Genomic DNA, 17,505 nt, shown 5'->3' with positions numbered 1-17,505 from the left:
TGGGAAATCTGTAACTAGGGCTTATTTTTGGAGTAGATCTTATATTTCAAGCATCCTTCAAAAATCCTGAAAAATCATGCTAGGGCTTATTTTTGGGGAAACGGGTATATCTTCATTCATCAAAAAAAAAAGAAAAAAAGTTAAGATATTCATGCTTGCCTTTCAAAAAGCTGATGCTACTGGGTTCATAGTTTCAGAATAAACTATCACCATGAAACTCTGCTGCATATACTTATTAGGTTCAAGATTAGTTTCGCTTTCTCAAATAGGAAGCAGTGCATATGCAAAAATTAAGGTCACTCCTTCCTCACTGGCAGAAATGTCATCTCACAAGATTACTACCAGCAGTCACTTATCAAGAACCTTGCCTATATTATTTTAGAAGGCTTGGGGAGACAAAAAAAAAACAAAAGGAGTTATGATAAAGGCACAGCACATGACAGAGGTTGGGACTGACTTCACTAAGAGAGCATGGCTGTTGTTTTTAATCTGTGCTGAGATTTTTCCAAGCAACAGAGCCAGTTGAGGTTCAAAGAAGGTTAGTGCTTGCTCCCCTCTCCATACAGCTGGTATTCAGGTTTATCAACAGGTCAAATTTAAAGAGAAATATTACAAAGTATACTACATTTCTACTAAAGTCTTGAAGTAAGATTGGTTGGGACTTGAACGAACAGCCTCCTAGTATGTGCACAAGCAGCCCTGAAAGTATGCAGCAGAGGAGAAAAAGGCCAATAACATCTTCCAGGTTTCAGCATGGGGTCATCCCCTACCCAAAAGAATCCCTTATTTTCCTGATGTAGCCATAAATACTTCCGAGCCAATACTGGATTATAGATTCTGTCTCTGAGGTTGTCTCTTAGCTTGGCAGTCTGCCTCTGTCTCGGTCTTCCTGGCTTCCTTATTGTTAGGTTTCAATCCTTGAATCAAACTCTGTATTGTTGATCAGCAGCATTTATTGGAAGGCAACGAAGCGCCCAGCTTATCAAAGTCAGTTGTGACGAATCTGGCTTTCAATATCCCCTTTATTCAGAAACAGTCCCTCCTCCCATTTTCCCAAAGAATGTGAGAAAGAGTCACTTTGGAGCCTAGGCGCCTGTGGGAGAGTCATGACTGCTAGAAGCCACAACTGCACCATTAACTGTTGCGTGGAAATACAGGTACTGGGAAGGGGAGAACAGCAAGGAGCTGGTGTCATGGCGCCAAGAGAGGAGGAAAGGTAGGAAGGGTTGGCCCCCTTAGCAGGTGCCGTTAACCCACCATCTGTTTTCTAGAGTCCATTGCGCTCATTTGTACAATGGCTTTACAGCTAGTATAACTACAACCTTTTAAATCACCTAAATACCTCTGAGCATGTAGGATTGTCTCCTTCCACCACTGCTGAAACCTTGGAAAGATCTTGAGTATCTGGAGCAAGGGGAAGGGCTTCACTCTTTGCCTTCTCACTCTTTCCTCAGAAAACTAACATGTTACACTGTACACTTGAATGTACACATCAAAGATAGCTGAAGTCAGTTTTCAAACTTGAATTCTTTACCCTATTCTGAACTATAAGAAGAAGGAAAACGGGTACATGAACACCTGGGACAAGCTGAGTTCATTTACATTTTTATATAATCACGATTAAATTTTATGCCTGAACACATCCTAGAAAGAGCATACATCTAACGGACTTATTAGAATAGAATTCTAATAAAGTGGGAGGACATATCCCATAGGTTGTCACTAACAGCCCTAGCACTGCTTTTGTGCCTTTAAAACAACCCAACAAAAATTAACCAAGTAAAATTTGTCTCTTGCTAGGAAAAGTGGTTAGGAAACCAATAGCTCCATTACTTCATGGGAGTAGCACTTAAACAGGCCAGAAAAAAAAGCAACCCTCATTACAGTCATAGAAAGTTATAATAAATGTTAGCAACTAATCTACTAACACTGCATTTGGGACAGCTGAAAATTTGGACTGACAACTTGTAAATCTGGATGCTACTTGTATAGAACCTAAGAATCTCCAAACTCTTTATGTCTGGTTTACTCATATGCTCAAAGAACTTGGCTGAAACATTAAGCTGTTCAGACATTACAGGTGAGAGACTGGAAGGTTCCGGTTGTAAAGACCCAAGTGTTTGGGAATGAAGAACTGTATCAGAACAAAAATATGCTAAGGTTCAAAACTAACCAAAGCTTCTGTGAAAGTCTTTTACATGGATACTGTAGGAAGGGAAAGACATGTAATTTATAGAACTTATTTTAAAAGTTTTTAGTGGGTAGCAAAATGCCAAGATGAAAAAGGGATAAAGTACAAAGTACAGTTAGGGAGAACTCAACATTGATTTGTCCACTTGCAGAAGGCTGGACACCAGAAACAAGATATGCCCATTATCACATGAGACTTGATTCAGAATATTACAACTTATTCTTGACTTTCTCACTACAGACAGGTGCTTTATATCTGACCCCTGAACTCACAAGTAAAAAAAGGCTAACAGGAAAAAACCATCAAGGAGTTTGGGTACAAGGACAACATGGTTGTGTTCTTTGCCACCAGTGTGGAAAGTAACTATTAGAGGGCATCTTCAGATAATCATGGATGAATAACTCTTAAAGGGCATCTTCAGATAATCATGGATGTTGTATACATTCTTGTTTGACCTATTTCTGTGTATTAGTGTGTTGTGCTAATAAACTGATTAACTCATAAATCTCAGTAATCATATGTGGATTTGTTTCTGTCTCCCAAATGGAAATCTAAAGAATCTGGTACATGGCAAGAGTAACTCCAATGAGGAGGTTGTATTGTAACAGTATAACAATATTTATACAGTCAAGTTCCAAATTCCGGGCCATAACTTTTAACTAGCCAAACCAAACTTAATCCATTAGTCAAATATTGAGGGACTGAACAAATTTCCTGTTTGAGTTGCAGATGCAAAGCACCTGGGTTGCTACAACACACAGCCAGAATCATGAAGTTGAATTTAGCTTTATAGATCAGTCACAAGCAGAATGGACCTATTCCATGTATTAGAAACTGCAATATTAAGCCTATTTGCTACCTAGTAGATCACACTGGGACTTATTTCAGCTAGTAAATACATTCTATTTCCTTCAGTTTACAGAGTTTAGACCTAAGGGCCTTTCTTTTTAATACAAACTTTTGTTTAAATACAAAAAAATTAGTTCTAATACAAAACTGCCAAGGATTCAGTTCATGTCGCGGGTGATCAGCAAGGAGCTGATTGGAAACACAGAAAAGAATCAAAACGAAAAGGGAAGATTTGAAACAAAGTTGAGCAAGGATCCTGCATCACATTAAAGACAAACAAAACTGACTCCAGCGTAAACATCCCTGGGTCTGACCTCGCTTCGTCTGATGCTACCCCATGAAATCTTTCTCTGGAATAAAATGTTAGTAGTCTTCAAACCGTTTTAATTTAGCTACAACAGGCCAGCACATCAAGCCCTCCAGAATTATCATTATAACATTTGAAAGCACCTCTAGAGCTCCACGTCAGGTTCGTAAGAAGGTGCGTATGATGGGAACCGCTCTCCTCCTGTACCTGCCACTCCTGGCGCCGTCTGTCCGGCCCGCCACCTGACCACAGAGCCTGGCAGGGCTACCGAGGGAACCCCGCAGGCTGCTGCCATCCCCGCCGCTGCTCTGGCTGCTGTGGAGGGACTGGGTCATGTCTCGAGCAGCGGCACCACCCCTCGATCGCTAAGGTGAGGCAAACAGGACTCCTCGAGAGCTCCGTTCTCCATAGCACAGCACAACACTGCCGGTCAGGGGACCACACAGGCGGGGAATTCGCAAGCTCGGGCGTCCATTGGTCGAACTGAGGGAAGGACGGTTTTGCTAATAAGCTTACGTACACTAACAAGGCGGGACGAGAACCCGAACTCTTTTTCTGGTTGGCTGCTGGGAGCAGGCCCTCCGTAAACATACTCCGGTGCCTCGGCGTTACGTCACGCACGTTTCTTTTTCTCAGGACCGCGGAGCAGGAAAGGGGAGAGCGGTTGGTTCTTTGGCGCCTTCGCCTCTAATAGGCTGGTAGGATAGCGCGTGCTCGCGGCCGGTCCTCGACTGTCTGAGGGACTCGAAAGGACGTCCCAGAAAGACTACCGAGTGGGCGAAATTGCTGGGCAAACCCTTTAGAAATCGGCCCCGCAGTGGTACCGTGTGGTCTCGGATCCACAAGGATCCTGTGATTTTTGTCACAATTCATAAATCCATCACATGGCAGCTCAACTGCATAAATAAAGATCACCTCCTAAAAATTATGGATCCGTACGGCGAAAAAACATAGATACAAGGCGAAAATCCTCAAGATTTTTATAAGCAAAAAAAAAAAAATCTACCCTCATGGCGACATTCCACGCATCCTTTGCAAGCACCTGGGTTGGTTCTGCCAATTAGGCAGTTGAGATGGTCCTCATGGTGGGAGATGAGCGATCAAGAGGTTCTTCTACCCAAGTCCAGTGGTAATGAATAGGGAGCAGAACCAAAGCATTAAAGTTAGCCCTAGCAAACTCTTTCCATACGTATCATGCAGTCATCCTTTCACATATCTGCACATCCCTTCATACTATGTGACTGGAACAAAGTCACAGCAAATGACTGCAACCAACGTAAGGAAATGGTGGAACACCAGGATTTTCCTATAGCCCAGTTTGTAACTTGGAAAGGTTTTCTGCTCTTGTTCAAGGCCAACCTACTTACAGCAGATCATGGCAGTAAAACTGTTCTTAGAATGTGTCACATAACTTGAATGCTCTCCCACTTTAAAAAAAACATCCTTGAACATGAAAAAAGATGTTACTGAGAATAATGTGGGGTTTCTTTTATCTAGATGATGATTCATCAGTACTACCAACACACACATTAGGGAACAGGTTTACCATTTGCTAGAGTCTGCGTGGCCACCAGCTTCCCATTTCCTTGCAACCCTATTTATGGGGCAGAGGGGATGGCCTCCATCTTTTGGCCATCCATGGGAATTCCACCTCACCTACAAACTGCACAAGATATTCTTCCAACCAAAACTGCAGATCTTTTTGCAGAAGAAAATCTTCCATTGTTTGGTCTGCTGTGAAGCTCCTGCAGGTTTCCATCTCATTCCTCATATTGTCTCTCTACCTCATTTTTATCCTGTTTTCTTTATGGAGCTCAGGACATGTTACCCAAGATGGAGACACAGTCTCTCCATATAATGGCTGGCAGAGAGGGGGCACAGCCCAAGCTTCCCAAAGAAGACAGGGAGAAGGAATCGGGGGTGAGAGCAAGAGGAGGAGGTGTAGCAGAGGCAGGGCATAGCCTGAACTTCCTGAAGGAGCCTCTGTCAAGGGAAGAGGCATCTCTGCTTCTCCAGTGGCATCCACCTTAAAGGAACCAGCCTTCCCGCAGGACATCATGCAGAGACAGCCCTCCTCCTTTCTCACAAAGGGATGGCAGGGCATTCCCAGTCATGTGGCACCCAGGGCACGTGTCCTGGATTTCCCCACCCTAGTTAGGTGCCTAGAAACTGTACTCTGCTTTGACATTCTAGGAATCTACATACCTTCTCAGGAACCAATGTTGGGTGGAAACTATGGAACTGGTGCAGTGGGTTCCATCTAAAATTGTGGAAGACACAGCGCTTGTCTCATATAAACTGAATGCTGCAAATGGACAGTTATGAAGACATCACATGGACTAGCAGTGTGCTCACACCAGCACTTCTAATTCAATCAAAACATTGAAATCAGCTGTGCTCCTGGCAGACATCAGTTACAGCATGTCAGGTAGCCCGAGGTCAGGGCAGGCAGCAAACACAAGTGTGGTCAGGCAGTCCAAGGTCAAGGCAGGTACAAGCATTGACAGGTGGTCCAAACACATGGTCATGCAGGTGTGGTCACGCAGTCCAAGTAGTCGAGGACTTAAAACAAGCAGGCAGGCTGGGAACCAAGGTTCAGAGAAACCAGGCAGGAAATCACATGCATGGACTATCCCTGTGAAACACACTCATTGCACCCAGGCAGAGCCAAGCTCGAGACAGGGTTTATATAGGAGGCCCTTGCTAATGAGGCCAGGATCCTGCAAGGACTCAGTCCTCCTCTGATGTTGCTGTTTCTAGCTTGCAGAGCTTTTTGCCATGTCGAGCTGCATTGCAGGCACTTCTTTTAATACTGAGCTTCTGCCTTTGCCTATTTTGCACAGCTTGCATGTCATTTAGCTCCTCTGGGGCTGCTGAAGGCTTTCCCAGATGTACTGTATCTGGCTCAGCTTTGGCTGGCAGAGAAGTGCTTGGCTGTGTTACTTGCCTATCCTCTCGATGAGCCAGCTCCACATCTATGGTGTTGTCTGGTTCTTAGTCAGATTCCTTGTCTCCCAGGGAATGACTCATGGCATCACCCTACAAAGACTGGATTCTAAATCAATTGAAAGATGCTACTCTGATCCTATAAATAGGGATTCCATTCATTCATCATTGGACAATGATGACCATGACCCTTTCTGCACAACACAAATAAAATGTTTTGAGATCGGAAAACAAAATGTTTGCTGCAGGATTTCTGCACAGCTTTTTGCTCAAAACATTTCGAAAATGTTTTATTTTTCCTTAAAATGTTTTCTTTTGAAAATGCTTAGCAACTTTTTTTCCTGAAGCTGTTTTCAAAATATTTTATTTTTGCCGCCCAACTGTAAAGAGTTCTCACTTTCATTTTCACTGCTCACACCCACCATTCTGCCGCTTCAGTTTGATTCTCTGTGCCACCTGCCATTTTCTCTTTCCCACAGACATTTCTTCTGCTGGCATCACGGCTGGGTGCCATTTCAGAGATTGTAGTACACAAACGTGCTCAGTTTTGCCTGCTGATTACAGCAACGTGTCATTTTCCTCCTTTTAAATTTTTCAGTGAAGTATCTTAGAAGCTATGAAGACTGGAGTCAAGATGGCTATTCTCAACTCTGGGTAGGCAACAACACTATGAGATTGCTTTATCTTTGGTTTAGCTATGGAGATGGAACCAAATTAAATTACGCTTCACATTAGATCATAAATGTAAAAAGTAATGACTGCTTGAAGACAGCTTCTGGAAATGGGAGGGGATATTATGCTTCTCAAACTACAATCCACATTTCATGAAAATTCCTTGGAATAAATTGGTTAACATCACTAGCTGTACAGTTCACTTGTATGAACACAAAATTTTCAACACCTTGACTTGTCCACTAGAGAGTGGTATAAGGTTAAGAATGCACAACAGTTTCAATCGTTACTTCCCTTTAGTTCTACTATGGCAATAGTTCTAATTGACAACAATGGCTTTTGAGAAGGTAGTAGTTCTTCCATAAATATTGGAAACAATGCATAAGAACAACTATTATATTTAGGATTTCAGCTTTGTAAACAGTTGTTTCTTTGTAGTTTATAAGAGATCTAGCTGTGGATGTTCCACAGTTCTTAAGTTTGGAATAATAGAAGCTCCCAAGGGTAAGTTATTTTCTTTGTCTTTTCAACTCGCAGGCTGAGTTTAAAACATTCTATTGAAGCAGAAAGGTTGAGACTGCCACAAAATTTCTGTTCCCAATTAAAAATTTAAGAGCAGTTTAGAAGCTAAAGTCATAAAATAACAATTTAAAATAATTAAAAAGTATTTCTCAATTTTAAAAAATGCTGTAGCTAACTGTTAGAAAAGGCGCAAGGATGGAGCTGGTGCATCTTTGGACTAGCAGATTCAATAAAGTTCTACAACGATGATAGTCATGTACTGGGCCGTCTTCTCATTTCAGTAGAGTATAAAAGGCCAATAATAAAAAAAGGCTGTTTTCTGAATTTGTAACTGTAGCTCTATTATATGTCTATTTCTTATCAAAGTGGTGAAATGGACCAAACAAGAAGCAACTTGAGTTCTAGTAAATCAGGAGTTCTTTTTTAAGCTTTGAATGTACTGGAAGAAAGAGTGTGTCACTTTAAAAGAAAAATGGATTAAGAAAACAGGGAGATCCTTGAAACCAGATTAAGAAAGGTGCGGGTAAGGAGAACATAAATGTACTGCTTGCTCTTTTCTATTTGTAAACCAATGCATAAGCATCTGAAAAACAGATGGGCTATTTTCAGGTGTCACTTTTAATTCAAGTCTAGATTTATTGCTGGGCTTGCATAAGTGGCTCATTCTTCTTTCCCCATCTCCTTTATTGTGGTTAGAAACTAATGCCTGATCCCCATGATGCACAGTAGAGGAATTTGTAGCAACAACAGAACATTCACATGGCAATTTGCTGTGCACTTTCTTTCCTCAAGCCTCTGCAACTGCCCCACACACGCACACACCATCACCACCAGTTAAATGTTGGATAAAAGTTATGTTTGAACGTTGTCATGTCTCCATGAGCTCAACATCATTTTTCAGTGTTAGAAATTTTGAAACTGGAGCACGTGTTAAAGACTGAGCCCTTTCCACATATGATTTAGTTATTAATCGAATCCCTACTGAGGATTAGATGCGTGATACTCAAGCAAAATATCAAGATTTGGTGCAAAACTCCTCACTGCTTTTCTGACTATCACGGTTCTGAAGCTCCTTGTCCGGGTTATCACGTGTTTTTCCCAGACCTGGTTGAAAGTAGACCTTTTGAAAAATGCTGTGATGAATCCAGATCGGAGGGGAGCAGTGGGGAGGATTGGGGGGTTGAATCTCCCACCGTTCCGAGTGACATGGAGCCTCCCATCCAATCAGGTTGCAGTGGGCTGTGAATGATCCGCGCACAGCCTTTTTAAAAATTTCGCGTACCCAGAAGCAACGTGGACACAGAGCAACATGGGACATTTTTGACTGTGTAAGCAAATATAAGGCAATGAAAGGCAGCACAAAACCCTGTATCTACGTGGATAAGATAGGACAGAGCTGCACAGAAAATGGGGCTTTGCTTTAATCAGCCATTTTACCATTTTCACGTGGAGTCAATCTGCATACGGTCGCCCAGACATGGCTCCACCAGGAAAAAAATAAAAAAATTCTGGCCCCAACACAATGCAGCAGCCAATCAGGATAGCCTCTGAGCGGATTGCGCGAGAGTGGGATCACTCAAGAGTGGGGGTTCCTGCATTGCTGCTGCGTTGCTTGAAACAAGGATCGCTTGGGGGGCACAAGCTGCGGTGGGGACCATGAAACTGTAATGGAAAGGTTCCGATTCTTTTCAAACTGGGTTGTATCTACATTCATTTTCTCAGTGGGGATTCAACCATTGAGACAGGCCAAAAGGGTGAAAATGCATAAGAACATAAGAACAAGCCAGCTGGATCAGACCAGAGTCCATCTAGTCCAGCTCTCTGCTACTCGCAGTGGCCCACCAGGTGCCTTTGGGAGTTCACATGTAGGATGTGAAAGCAATGGCCTTCTGCGGCTGTTGCTCCCGAGCACCTGGACTGTTAAGGCATTTGCAATCTCAGATCAAAGAGGATCAAGATTGGTAGCCATAAATCGACTTCTCCTCCATAAATCTGTCCAAGCCCCTTTTAAAGCTATCCAGGTTAGTGGCCATCACCACCTCCTGTGGCAGCATATTCCAAACACCAATCACACGTTGCGTGAAGAAGTGTTTCCTTTTATTAGTTCTAATTCTTCCCCCCAGCATTTTCAATGAATGCCCCCTGGTTCTAGTATTGTGAGAAAGAGAGAAAAATTTCTCTCTGTCAACATTTTCTACCCCATGCATAATTTTATAGACTTCAATCATATCCCCCCTCAGACGTCTCCTCTCCAAACTAAAGAGTCCCAAACGCTGCAGCCTTTCCTCATAAGGAAGGTGCTCCAGTCCCTCAATCATCCTCGTTGCCCTTCTCTGCACTTTTTCTATCTCTTCAATATCCTTTTTGAGATGTGGCGACCAGAACTGAACACAGTACTCCAAGTGCGGTCGCACCACGGCTTAATATAAGGGCATGACAATCTTTGCAGTTTTATTCTCAATTCCTCTCCTAATTATCCCCAGCATAGAGTTTGCCTTTTTCACAGCTGCCATACATTGAGTTGACATTCCCATGGAACTATCAACTAAGACGCCTAAATCCCTTTCCTGGTCTGTGACTGATAGCACTGACCCCTGTAGCGTGTATGTGAAGTTTGGATTTTTTGCCCCTATGTGCATCACTTTGCATTTTGCTACATTGAACTGCATTTGCCATTTCTTAGCCCACTCACCTAATTTATCAAGGTCCGCTTGGAGCTCCTCGCAATCCTTTGTGGTTCTCACCACCCTACATAATTTGGTATCATCTGCAAACTTGGCCACCACGCTACCCACCCCTACTTCCAGGTCATTTATGAATAGGTTAAAGAGCACTGGTCCCAATACGGATCCTTGGGGGACACCACTCCCTACATCTCTCCATTGTGAGAATTTCCCATTTACACCCACTCTTTGCTTCCTGTTTCTCAACCAGTTTTTAATCCATAGGAGGACTTCCCCTCTTATTCCTTCATTGCTGAGTTTTCTCAATAGTCTCTGGTGAGGAACTTTGTCAAAAGCCTTTTGGAAATCCAAGTAGAAAGTGAAAGTGATCTTTGATTTCTGATTTTTCTAGCTGTCAGTGGCATGCTCTTGCTAGTATGCTATAATTTCACAGGAAATAATAGGCACAGCAATAACCATCTTTTTTAAAATAATGTGAACAAAACAAGAACCATGAGCTGAGAATCTAGAGCTAATTGCAGCTTCCCATAGCCCATGTCTGTGAGGTTACAAAAATACATGTAGTGACTGAAACAGATACAGATTGAGCAAATACACAAGCATTACACAATCTGAAATACTTAAACATATTTATGACATGTCTCTTGTCAAAGCCTCAAGGCAGCCTCAACATTTTTTAAACCACACTGAAAAAAATATCCAGGCATTCAAACTTGTAATGCATGACACAGCTCTCAGAAGAAAGCTGCTTGGTATCCTAATGGTTGACATTTCCTGTATAAAGAGCTTTGAAATCACTGAGGACTGGCTGAAGACTAAGGGGAAATAGGCAGATGTTACTGGCATCCTTGGGGAAGTGATTCAGAAACTTAATGGAGTTGCATTGATTTCTGAACAATGTGATGCAGTGTAGCAATGAACTTTAGCTGGACTGTGACTCTATAAATAACATTTGGAAATTACTGTTTGAATGAAATGACATTTTGTGATGAGTTTTCTGACCTCTTCGTAGACCTAATTGCTTCTGAAAGATTATCTGATTTGTGCTATTAATAACAAACTTAATGCTTCTTCAGGGGACATAAAAAGCCATTTTTCTTTTCACTGAAATGTGGCCATATCTTGGATCTTTCTGTCCTGACATCTGATTCTTATTCAGTCCTCTTGAATCTGACACATACATGTGCTTTCCAGTCTTGCAGATGGTTCAATATGTTCATCTGATGAGCGTTACAGAAAAAATTGATTTGTGTTGGACAAGGCTGTCAGGAATTGGTTTATGAATCCACCCTGCAAGGACTTGGGTGATAGTTCATTGGAGGTATTTAAGATCCTATACTGTGGCAGGGTTGGCCTTTTCCAGCAAAGTCATCTCTCCAAAGTTAATTGAAACATTGGCTGGGATCCCCAGTCTCTGAACTATGGTCACTCCCTGAATGTTTGGAACAAAAAACAATGGATGTCATAGGGGATGGGTCCAATCACAAAATGGTGAGGTTGCAAGCCAAGCATCCTCTCTCTTATGACAGAGATAGCTATTTTCAATATGTTGCTGCCTGCAGACATAAAGGCCATCTTTCCTGGGCTGTTTTGAACCACTACCTGTTCAGTGAAGTGGAGGAAAATGGGATTGTCTGTTTTGCTTTGCAGAAGGGATATTCCATCGAAAAAGTGGGTGCCTGGAAACAGACTGGCAGATGTCATGGTGGCCACTATGGTGGTGATCACTGCTGCAGATTATCAAGGCAAGCTGAGGTACATTACAGGAAGGCAGATAAACCAGATGCAAGGATAGAATCTCGTAGCAGGATTAGCAAGAACAAGGGATGAGAACAATGCTTGCACACACACACACACACACACACACACACACACACACACACACACTTATAGCAGATTAACATGTGTTCAGGCAGTTGCTGCAGCATCCTAGCAAGCTTCTCTAGCATTGGCGCCATCACCAACTTTCTCAGTAGATCTAGCAGAAATTAAGCTAGAAGGGACACTATTGTTGCTATGGCAACTAAGCACTTTGCCCAGACCTTGCAAGAGCCTGTGGGTGAGGTTGAATGGAGTGTTGAAATTTATCCAACTTCTGGTAATTGAACTCTATCCAACTCTTGGTAACAGCAGGCCCTCAGGCACCTCATAGGCTGCAAACCATGGGCAATCCTCAACCTCTGGAGGAGGGAAAAGAAGAGAAGGCAAAATCTTGTATCCCACCAGTGAAAGTAATTGCTCAAAGTCTGAGAACTTGTACAATGAGGTTATTGTATACTTGTCTCATTGAGAATCCAGGTATTCTTCTAAATGATGTCATTCCAGTTCTTTACATTCCCCATAGAATCTTTGCTATTTTACAGCAGCTTTGTACTAGTGTAACCCTTTCAGGTTTGAACCAATATACAGCTACTGTCTCACCTGACTTGATAGTATGGGTTTGTGGTTTGAGTCCATCTGTTGGAATCCTACTTTCAATGCTCTGCTGAAATACAAAAAGACCAGAAAACTCACTTAGTTTTTTGGGGTGAAAGGCATCTATGTGCACAAAAGCCAGAGCAATTTCTTGTTGTTGCTGTTGTTGATGATGTTCTTTGGGGGGGGGGGGGGATTATGCATCATAACAGAGAAGCCTTGTTATAAAAAGCAAACAAGGTAGCTGACAGCTGAAAAGCAACTTTTGCATCAACTGATTTCACTGTTCAGAAAACAAATAGCAAAAACCATAACTGTTACCACAGCCAGCTTTCATGTTGAATCTTGCTATTCCTTGTAAATATTCCAGCTTCATAACTCTATCAGGAAACAAGATCAATCACAAGCTTCTTCCTCTATTGTAAAAGAAATTTCATGTTACACCCCCCTGATTTTTAGTTCTGTCTTACAGACCGCTTGCACTTTGAAATAATTTTATAAAGTTTTGTGCCTCCAGTGCTTACACAACTGGAGTCGAGTTAGTCAATCTGCTTACATTTGCTGGAAAATAAAACACAAGCAAGGGTGCCATGTCCCAGCTAAAACCCCTTTCCCTAAAGACTACGGTGATGTCTTGTAGAAGGATTTATTTGTAATTCCTCCCAGAACAGTTACCCAGAACATGTTATTCAGGCTTGTGGTTTCCTTTCTACTAGACAGGGTTTCTTACAGTACACAATGATTAGCGCTCTTAAGAATTACCGGTCTACTGATATGGGGGTGGTAGAGCAGGACATAAGAATTTTCATTTTCAAGCCAAGCTACACATTATATGGACTTCTACAAAACTTCTGCCTGCTTTAAAAAACAAAACAAAAAACCAGTCACTTCATGCTATAACAGGGAATACAAGAAGCATGAAATGGTGGGTGCTTAACCATTTTTTCCTCACAAAGTTGTCTCCATTAAGCTACTTTACTCCTTGTGAGGAAAATATGTGAGGACTCTTTTCTTAGGAAGAAAAAGAGATAGGTCAATAAAATAGGGTGGGGAAAGCTGTATAGAACTTCATGTCCTATAGTCATATCTAGTCCAGATATTCCCAACATGGCAACTGCCAACACATTCCTATCACCAAAAGAGAGAAGCTTGAATGCTAACACAAACATTTTGATACTTGAAGGAAATCTAGATTCCTGCACTGAAAAAGAGAACAGCCCACTATGAGGCCCCTCTGACTGCACAGCACTGCTCTTGTATACTCCTGTTCTTTTCAGTAGTCTTGCTCTGGATCAGATCAGTCTCTTTTTGTCAACTCTTCCATAACTGCCAAAATCTTCTGCATGAGGCAGCTGTGTCATCTTGTCTATTAGCTGGGCTACATGTAGGTAAAATGAATTTACAATACACAATTCACAGAATCCTCATGCTGTTTCTGATCAAGCAGGATTAAAGACTCGCAAGCAGTGAACTGAGCATAAGGTACTCTCACAGACACCATGTCTGTTTAAGAGTTACACCCAAAATCTTCAGAGTTGCTTTGTGTATGGTCTGAGGGAACTGCCAAACTTTCCTTCCCCATAAACTGAAACAAAGAAAAAAGTGGACAAACTGGACACTTCTGCTTTTTTCAAAGAAACCAAGAGGGGATGTGACATCTGAGATTTGGAAAACCCCTATCCATCCCCTTGTCTATAATAAAGAGCAATATATTGTTTATAAAATGTATATGCAGTAACATGTAACTTTCTGGCACCTGTGAAAAAGTCAGTCATCCTGGTAGATATGCAAATACTACAGTACAGATGGTGATATTGTGACCATGAGTTAGGTCAGTAAAATGTTTGGGTTGAAACAATAGCATTAGTTGCCAACAATAGATAAACCAGGCAAGAACCCATACTTCAGGTATTTAAAAATACAATTTGAATGCTGCATCCATGGCAGAAAGGGACACAAGCTAAAAACTTTGTAAAGTACAGTCGTAAATCACACATCATGGTTTGTGTTCTTCCCTCTGAACTAGGATACCAAAGTAGTTTAACTGCAGCTTATAAGGAAAAGAAAAAAAAAACACATGCTAATATGATTCTGACATGGCCACAATAGAGTTGCCAATATTCAGGTGAAGCATGTCAGTCTCCCAGAATTACAAATGATCTGTAGACTACAGTGATCATTTCCCCTGAAAGAAATGGCTACTTTGAAGGACTGATACTATGGCATTATACTCCACTGAGGTCCCACCTCTTCCCAAACCCCACCCTTCCCAGGCTCTACTCTTACATCTCCAGGAATTTCCCAACCTAGAACTGGCAATCCTAGGCCACAGACATTGGAAATCTGTACATGAATGCAGGGGAGAGAGCAGGTACCACTACCTTACATTAATACAACTCCATTTTTAAAAGGTTCAATTACTTCAGCTACATGAGGCAAATTTAAGCTGTAGTCAAGAAGAAGAGGTGGCATGGAGGATCCCTGTTGTACAGGAAAGAAATTGTAATTCATTGTAGAATGCCTTATTTGCATGGACATGGTCCCGGATGCAGACCCTGGCATCTCCAAATAAAGGCACCAGATGGTGGTAGGGGAGTCACATTCCCTCTGTGACTCTGGAGGGCTTATGGCAGTCAGAGTGGGAATACTGATTTAGATGCACCAGTGGTCAACATGTAATGACTTTCTGTGGACCCAAGGTCATATTCTGGGACACCCCCATCACAGCAGGTGACTGTTACCCTTGTTCAACCACATAGTATTCACAAACTACAATAGTGGCATTATTGTGAGAAAGCCTCTTGATTGTGACAGGTGTAAAATATTGTAGTTTGAGTGCATACTACATCTCCCACTGGATCTCCCAAAAGACTCTCCAGAGCTGCTTATCTCATTGGGGGCTGGTGTATGCAGGCTACTCTTTGAGATCAAGAAATCAGCACTAAGGAAGTGAGTTAATCCCTCAATTCCTCCCATCTCTATGCCCCAGTCTGATTGGGGAGGGGACTGCTGCTATATACCAATAAACTGCTTGTATGGCCCATTTATGGCTCTCTTAGTGTTGCCAGACTGACCTATGAAGGACTAAGGGAACCTGTTTTTAATACAGTGGCATCTCTACTACCTCAGCCAACTCTTGGGATGCCTAGCAGCACAGTGCCAAAATGGGGGAACCTGTTTTGGGCATTAGTTCAGTGTAGGTACAAGGAAAAAGAACTTTGTGTGGTCTGGTCTCCCACCAAAGCAACTTGCATAATGTTCTCTTACATCCTTCCTGACAGGATTAAGTCAACCCAAAAGACCTTGCCCTGGTGAGAGATTGCATTTCCACCCCTAAATCATACACCCTGGTGAAGACAATAAATGTATTAATGTGCTTACCTGCCCAGTGTTGTACAACCTAATGTTTCTTCTGGTGACTAACACCTTGAATGACCACCTTATTTTGCACTGTCATTGTTTCCCATCTGTAATTTCTCCAGCTAACTTCTCCTTTGGACACACTCCTGAGTCTGGATACATCAGGCTGATGTCTCAACCCAGACCAACAATCTAACCATTAAGATTGATGTCCTTCCCAGGAAGGGCAGGAAATCCCTTTGTCTAGGGAGATTTAGGATCACTCTGCATAACCCTGAGGGTCTGTTTTTCCCTATAAGAAGCCTACTCTTCCAAGCGCCAGTGTTCAGTATCTCTGGACAACTCTCTGTCTGTAATACTGTTCCTTCCAGATCTAAGCACAGGTGCTCAGTTCTGTTCATCAGACCATTCTGCTCCAAGATCAGGTGACTATAACTTTCACTGACCCTCCCCATTTATTCCTTATCTATTCTAGACCTATCCCTTCACAACTGTCTATATCCTAGGGCTGTGTTTGTGTTCCGCTGCTTTTATTGTGGGCTTGTGAACCCCCATCTTATCCCTTAATTAAAAATTGTTAACTTTTATCCGCTCTCCTGCGAGTATCAATACAAAAGCTGACTCTTGTATACATAGGCAATTAAGATTCTGTGTTGAACGGCCTTTTACAAACCCAAGAGTCTGGTCTGGCTAGTTTCACCACACTAAAAGGAAGAGACTTCCCACCATTTCGGGTAACATTGGCATCTTGTTTAGTTTGGCCTCGAGTACTGCTGCCACCAAGTGTAAATTCATCATAGACTTAAGTCCAAATGCAGCTTCTTCAGGAACACATATATATAATCCATGTGTTTGCCAATGGGCTTTTTTTTAATTGTGAAAACTAAAACGTTTGTTTCTAGTACTACCTGAATTTGAATGTGAATCTGACCAGAACAGAGGCCACAGTACAACGTTAACAAGCTGCAGATTCTCCCTTCCCCCATTTAGCTATCAGTGGGTCTAATCTATTCCTGCGCTGTCAAATGTAGTTAAGAAGGTCACTGTGGCTATAGCATTTCCCTAGCGTGCGCACACACACACAAAGGCATCATATTAATTGTCCTCTGCTAAAGGAATCCTCCAGCCCTGGCTTGAGCCTTCTTTGGCAGCCAAAATGAAGCCTTTGGCAGAAGCAGTTCCCTGCCTTCCTGCTCACCTTTATGTTTCAAGTATGCTTTCTTTTTCTGGGAAATAGTAGCTGTTGTGACAGGTCCAGTGAGTTTCTTGAGAACTGGATCCTGGCAGACTCTGCTCTGCTGGATGCTTGACTTGTCCTCCCACGCTTTCCTCATTTCTCAGAAAAGCCTGGAAACCAAAAGGTGAAAGGAGGGGGCAGTGGAAGTTGCTCAGACCATGTGCATGCCTCAGCAGTCCAGGAAGAGAAATGAGTAAGTAGCCTGTCATATTTAAGTACCGCTGGCTGTTCCTCTTGTGCAGTTTGGGAGCAAACAGCTGGAGTTTTCGGCAGGCAAAAGTTAATGGGTAAGCGCCGTTTTCATTTCTGTCTCTGTAACTGC

General features: G+C 42.3%; 1 protein-coding gene across 1 annotated transcript in view; it reads right to left on the bottom strand.

Annotated features, from left to right (window-relative positions):
• Positions 1–3,807, bottom strand: part of SLF2 (SMC5-SMC6 complex localization factor 2) — a 55,417-nt gene extending 51,610 nt beyond the window's left edge. Inside the window, exon 1 of the mRNA XM_048506037.1 lies at positions 3,555–3,807. Within this exon, the coding sequence (XP_048361994.1) occupies positions 3,555–3,682 (128 nt within the window). The 5' untranslated portion in view covers positions 3,683–3,807. The remainder of the gene's footprint in view (positions 1–3,554) is intronic.
• Between the last annotated feature and the right edge of the window lie 13,698 nt (positions 3,808–17,505).

The sequence above is a fragment of the Sphaerodactylus townsendi genome, linkage group LG08 (genome assembly GCF_021028975.2).
Source record: "Sphaerodactylus townsendi isolate TG3544 linkage group LG08, MPM_Stown_v2.3, whole genome shotgun sequence".
Lineage (NCBI taxonomy): Eukaryota > Metazoa > Chordata > Lepidosauria > Squamata > Sphaerodactylidae > Sphaerodactylus > Sphaerodactylus townsendi.
Note: the sequence above shows the minus strand (reverse complement) of the source record. Positions and strands in the feature narration are given on the sequence as shown.